General features: G+C 38.1%; 1 protein-coding gene across 1 annotated transcript in view; it reads right to left on the minus strand.

The window, feature by feature from the left end:
* LOC106936420 (lymphatic vessel endothelial hyaluronic acid receptor 1-like) overlaps positions 1-796 on the minus strand; it is a 17,743-nt gene extending 16,947 nt beyond the window's left edge. Inside the window, exon 1 of the mRNA XM_015017418.1 lies at positions 430-796. Coding sequence (XP_014872904.1) covers positions 430-496 — 67 coding nt within the window. The 5' untranslated portion in view covers positions 497-796. The remainder of the gene's footprint in view (positions 1-429) is intronic.
* Positions 797-6,707: the final 5,911 nt, after the last annotated feature.

Consider the following 6,707-nt stretch of genomic DNA (forward strand, 5'->3'; position numbering starts at 1 on the left):
CCCCCCCAACTGATAATTGTGCTTGTAATAGCCAGCCACACTGTTCATAAAAACCCAGAAAAGCGGAGGTTTAAATGCAAGCACGTGTCTAAAACAGAGTGAGGAAGAACCGGGGCTTTCTTCTTTGTGTCTGTCATGCGTCAGTCTCAGACTATGCCAGACGTAAGCCTGTCTGGAGAAGCACATGCTCTCTTGCCGGCATCAACTCATCCATTCTACAAGCAGCAGCCTCCGTAGCGTCTTTCACTCTCGAGTTTCCTTTTTTATGAGTTCTCATTCATGTGCTCTGCAAGCCTCAGGGTGAAAATAAAACGAACGCCGTCTGGCTGTAAAGTCTGATACCAAAGAGAATTACCAGTCACAGCAGAACAATAAAAACAAAGAAAAACACAACAAAGAGATATTTAGGTAAAATCTCAATCTCCTCACCTTGAAGTTGGGTTGAACTGCCAGAGGCCAGTATTCCAAAGATTACCCCTACAGGAAAAGTCCACATCTCTGCCAAATAGTCTGGTGGTGGCTGGGTGAGCAGCTGGGTATAAAGATCTGTAACAGTCCTCCTCGTGTCTCTTCTTCCCTCTACAGTACCAGCAGTGATGGCTGGTGGGTGTATGTGAGTGGAGCAGAGTAAATGTGTAGGAGAGATCAGAAGAAACCTGGGCTTGCTCGGGTGTCTGGAAGCTCCTGGAGATTACTCGGAATTTGCATCAACTTTCTCCTCTCTGCCGGAGAGACAACAGTGGCTGGTGGCATGCATGTAGGAGGGGAAGAATGTGTTCATGTGAACACACACCCTTCTGCCTCTCCCTCAATTGCCCCACCTCCCCAACTGCCCCACCTCTCCACTTTCTCTCCCCTTTTTTCCTGCCTTTAGAATTTGCAGTCAGAAAGAAGAAGGTGATTTCTCCTCCAGTGTGACGGCTTGTCCTTGTCTTCCTACCTCATTTTCACCCTAACTGCTGACACCCCCATTGCCTTTATTTATGGTCCTTGCACAGAGACAGTTTCAGAGAGCCCATCTGGTCTTTTGTTCAATCTTTACAATGTTGTCAACTCATCTGATTTTCTCAGCCCAGCTCCACAGGGGTTTGCTGTCAATCCTTCTCGACTACCGTTTGGAAGAGGTCATGCGTTTCACAAATTCAACCTCACTTTGTCATTTTGTACGTACTGAAAGCTCGGGACACATGGACTCATTTTATCAGACACACCTCAATAGCAATTGATCAGAATCCTGTTAGCTTCAGAGCTGTTTTGCTTATTGTGGCATGAAACCAACAAGATTTAAAAGAACATCCCCCAGCAGAAAATCTCCTGCTCCTCCACGTCCCAAAGGTCATCTACTGGGTTGAGATCTGGTGACTGTGAAGGTCATTGGAAACTGTGAGCTAAATGTCATGTTCAAGAAACCAACTGAGGTGATTTGAAATTTGTACCTATCAAAAAAAAAATGAATGCACTGTTGTCATAAAGAGATGAAAGTGAGCAGCAGCGTCACTCTGGTTGGTTGTGGCGTTTAAAAATGTTTAATTTGCTACAAAGGGGCCAAAGGTGGCTGAAATTGTCACCCACATTATTTGACAAACGCCACCAGCCTGATGACAGAATAAAGAAATGATCACTGTTTAATATAGTTTCAGCTAGATTGATCTGAGTGTCACTGTTGAAATTGGAAAACAGTTTTCCAATTTGTTTTTGACCAGTTTCTTGCTCTCAAATTATAGGAGCAGCATCAGAAGATGCAGTAGAGTCCATCTGCTTCAAGTTTTGATGGCTTGCATAATCAGAGACGTTATGCTGAATGCATTGGTTTAACAAATGGTTATTTGAGGTGCTTTGTTTTGTTTTTTTGTTTTTTTATCGTCTGCTAATTGGTTCTACATCACAAAGGCATGTTTATTTCCACATCTGATACTAACTGGTCATTCTTCATAAACTTCAAAGAGGTTTGTTAAGAAAAATCTTTATCATTATATTTGCCTGATTACCTGTTTATGCAAATAAAATAATCAACGTACTTAATAAAGTGGCTGTTGAGGTTTTTGTTTATTTTTTTTTCTATAATTTTCTATCACTGACCAAAAATCCAGCTTTTCTTTTATTATGCACTACAGTTACATAAAAAATGACCCGAAACATTCTTGTCTGTACTATCAAATATCTCAACAACCATTTCCACCATGAGAAAGATTCCTCTATTCTTATTCCCGGTTTTTCATTTCACTTCATAAGGCAATTGATGGCGTCACCTCAGGTTCCTGGAATCTCCCCAGTGCTGTTGGCAAGTGATTGCGTAATATCTCAAATAACCAGATGCAATATGAAACCATGACTGCTATCTGTAAGTCCTTTACTTCCCTCATAACAGACCATAAAGACCTGTCCTAATGGTTTGTCATGGCCACTAACTTTGCAGTCATGGGAATGGCAGTCAACAAGTGAACGACCTCGGTCTTAAGTTGAAAATGTTCATTGCTACCCCCACAACACCACGTTTCGATTTCAATGGGAAGCTGATTCATGGGGACAGGTTGATGCACCTTTTGGAGCTCATGCCAAAGTTCTTTTAAAATTTTTAGATTGGATATTTAAGGTATTGTTTGCTTTTGTAAATATACATTTTTGACTGTGCTGCTTTTTACACTTTTGTTACATTTTCTATACTGAGCTAACACTGGCAATGCAGTACAGCAATAGCTTATCTCATTCACTGATAGCAGATTGAGTTCTGGTAATAGATGCTATTTAAAGCCTTCAGTTTTTTTTTTTTTCAAAAACTGTTTAATGAGTAATCTTTGGAGAAAGACCTGACGGCCATACAATATGTTATATTAACACAGGCAGTGTACAGACACTCAGATTCTTATAAGTGAGAGGGAATTGTAATTTATGAGCTCATTTAATTAATAGCCAACCTCTTACAATTTTTGTCACTTATTGAATTACATTAAAGTGTTGCTCAAGTGTAATGTGAACACAAGTATAAAGAAAACAAATATTTTCATTACAGTCATTAGTTCTATATGTTTGCAAAGCTTTTGATGATTTGTGCATGAACACAGAGGAATACTAATTCAGACACCATTCTCCAATATATTTCTCCACATATTTCTGAGACTGTTAATATTCAGGTTTTTTCCTTTTAATTAAAACAGCTCTTTTCACCCAGTTTCATCCTCTCCTTGTTGATGTTGCCCTTAAGAGCACAGGCCACCAGTTTTTCTATTTAAATATTTTTGAAAGAGCCAAGAATGTCACTAACTCAGCCAAATCCCAAATGATTTGGGGAAGAGAAATGAGTCACAGATTTCTCTCCATACTCAAAAATGGCCGTCAGACACTATTAACATAATTCATCCTTGCTTATCCTTAGAGTCATGGGGGTCGACTCTGGTGCCCCTCTCCAATGGAAATGAGGCAAGAGGCGAGGTACGAAACAGACAGGTTGTCAATCCATTATGCAGCAGCAGATAGAAACACATATGTCATTAAAAAAAGGGATGTTAGTGATCTTGCATTAGGAATGATGACATTTAACATGTGATGATTCACATTTTGTCCTTAGAAATTTTACTTCAGACTCTTGAAGTCACTTCAAATAAATATTTTTTTGTCTCGAATCACACAGTTCACACCTCACTGCAGATTCTGTTCACTTCCTATTTTGATGTTACCATAGTTACACTGTAGGAACACTACAACAAACAAGCACTTAAAAGAAATAGTAATTCTGCATTACGTCTGTTTCCCTATTTTGGTAAGTAAACTTCTGATGCCGTTCTATTGAAGTTCCCCATTTGTGTGAAAGGGAGAACAAAAATAACACCTGACTGAACTTTTCTCTATATCTTTTCATGTTCAAGTACAATCAGCAGGGATTGTACTACTTGTAATCCAAAACAATACAGTCAACAAGGAAAAAACATATTGGGGAGGTAAATGAAAAAAAAAAACATAAGAAATAGAAACTCTAAGATAGTGTAAAGACAGACAATACAGTATAGTTTATACTGTCTGCTCCAATAAATGTAATTATTTTGGGGGGACTTACTTTCAAAAAGTGGTTGAGCACAGTTGATGTGGCTCATGAATTTCAGTTTAAGGCAAAAATAGTTTACAAAAAAGGTTGTTTTTTTTTGTAGATTGATCGCCGTCAGTCTACAAACATAAAACAAAAATGTAGACCCTATGTGAATTCAGCATACTTAGGCTAAATTCACACTGTAGAAGTGAAGAGACCTAAATCTGATTTTTTTTTTCTTGTCCTTATGAGACCTGCACCTGATCTTTTTATGACTCTCTGAACAACACAGGGCAGATTTTTACAAATGCCACCCGAGTCACTTGGATATGTGGTTCTTAATCTGACAGGTAAATTATCTTCTCAAGTGAGATTTCTGTCTGTTCGGCCAGGTCATAATCATTTGACCTGTACTTCATTGATATTTGACAAACTCGACAACAATGGCAAACGATAATGAGAAATGAGTTGTTAATGCCCTGGCACCCGTTGAACAACAACTTTAAAATAGCAAGATATGCGCCACCATTACCATCCATGTTTACTTCCGTAAACACTGAGCACGCTCACTACATGTGACGTTACCGCATCCTACAGCTGGAAGTGTGAACTTAGACATACAAACTTTTATGAACATGAATATGAATTAATATGAATCTATGTGTCTTGTTCTGATGGGAGGCAATTGTGGAATAAATAATGGAAAAATGACTAGATCAATCTTTTTATTTTCTTTTAGTAGATGCACCAGGCTGGTTGTTACATTAAAGAAATCATCAGTGCTTCATCACTAATGCCTGGTTATGTCTCCTGGATGACTGGATGCAAAAACAAACAAAAAACAGGTCATGTCTGAATCCAGTATTAGCCACAAGGCTTCTGAGTCAGTTAATATGAAAAAAAAAAAAAAAAAAAAAAGAGAAGAAGAAACTTTTCCATGATGGTTATATAGTGAGAACACACACATGCATCCTCACCAGACGTACTTGTGGTTTGGGAGTCCTTGCGGTAATGGCAAAGCTAATAGCACATCCTCAGCATTCCTCTGAGGCAATGTGCTTTTTTCCCCCCTTTGGCCAGTAAAGTCACTGGAATTTGAGAAGAGGGGAGTTTGGAGATATCCATATAAGTACAGAGCAGTGTGACGTTGAAGTGTTTTCCCAAATGTGATACAGTGATGACAAACAGTATTGTGGCCTCAGGGTGTCTCCCAGGGTTTGATGAGTTGTTCCTGTGTTGGCTGTTTCTCATTTCTTAGTGATGCAGGTTCCCAAGACGACTGGTGACCATTATGTTTAGGTGCTTAAAAGGCAAATATTATTGAGTTTTAAAGCCAAAAACTCTACAAACCTTGAACATACAAGTCATTTTACTAGACACATCTTGCAGTAGGTTGAATCCAGTCATGTTGAAGAAACCAGATAGACATAATTTAAGCTTTATGACATGGTACATTGTCTTGTTGGATGGGTGCATTGTGGTTATAAGTTATGAACACTAATTAGGCTAGTTGGAGTGTTTACAGTGTTTAATTTGTGCTAAGAATCCAAAGAATTTGCTAAAAACATTTCTGCAAACCATTATACCATTACCCTCAGTATTTTTTTTTATTTTTTTTAGGTAAAAGGGGCATCAAGGTTTAACATGCTAGCATTCATATGTTTTTTTTTTCTTTATTTATACAAGATGCAAGTTGTCCAAGATGTTGTTTACAATAAAAATCAGTTGCGATATTAAAAAGACAAAAACTATTATAATACAAATAATTAAAACTTTTCACTCAAATAAATAAGTTAATAAAATATGGCTTTACAATCAAAGCAAGTTTCAAAAGAAGACTTTTTTTTTCTTATTTTCAGAATTAAAATTAAATTAAATTGTCCTGGAGGAATCAAAGTGGATAGCTTGTAGAGTCTTCCATGTTGGTGTGTAACAGGGCGGCCGTTTGCGGTTGCATTTTACGGTGCAGAAGATTACGAGAGGTAGTCAGGTGGAAACAGCAGTTGGTTTATTCTCCTCACAGCATCAACACACACTCAATAACAATCCTCCCTCACACAGGTGAAACTACAGGCTTAAATAGTCTCAGCTGTGTTGGACCCAACCACCTCCAATTCACAGGGGGATCTCACTTAACAAATCTCCACCTATTTAAATAAAATACACTTTATTAAATATAAACATTTAAATTTACTTTTTATAAATATTTTATATTTTATCTTACACCAAATGAAACACCACAAAAAACCCATAAACAATTATCTCCCCACACTTTTCAATGGCCTCTCCCGGAACCTATAAATGGTGTCTGGACCCCCAGGGTAGTATTTGTCCAAACACCCTGGAGAGGACACATAAAAGACAGGTGAGTCACTCAATATCAGCACTCCACACCTAACAGATTATGCACAAACATTTGCTCAGTTTTACCCACCAGTAGATCATTGCTCTGAGTAACAATTATCCTCCCTCCACAGGCAACCAGCTCACTTTCCAATGAGGAGCAGCTGTGCAGAGCCCAGAACAAAAGGCTACATGCTAATTATTAAAATATTCAATAAATACAATTAAAACTTGTGTGCAAATTGTTATTTATGTGCAAATCTCTGCTTAAAGTGCAGTGCTAAATAAAGTGCTTGTTAATAAAGTGCAAAACGTGCTTTTAAAGTGCTATACAGTGACTTAA

The sequence above is a fragment of the Poecilia latipinna genome, unplaced genomic scaffold (genome assembly GCF_001443285.1).
Source record: "Poecilia latipinna isolate Pla-1442-1.1 unplaced genomic scaffold, P_latipinna-1.0 Scaffold2139, whole genome shotgun sequence".
In the NCBI taxonomy this organism is placed as follows: Eukaryota; Metazoa; Chordata; class Actinopteri; order Cyprinodontiformes; family Poeciliidae; genus Poecilia; species Poecilia latipinna.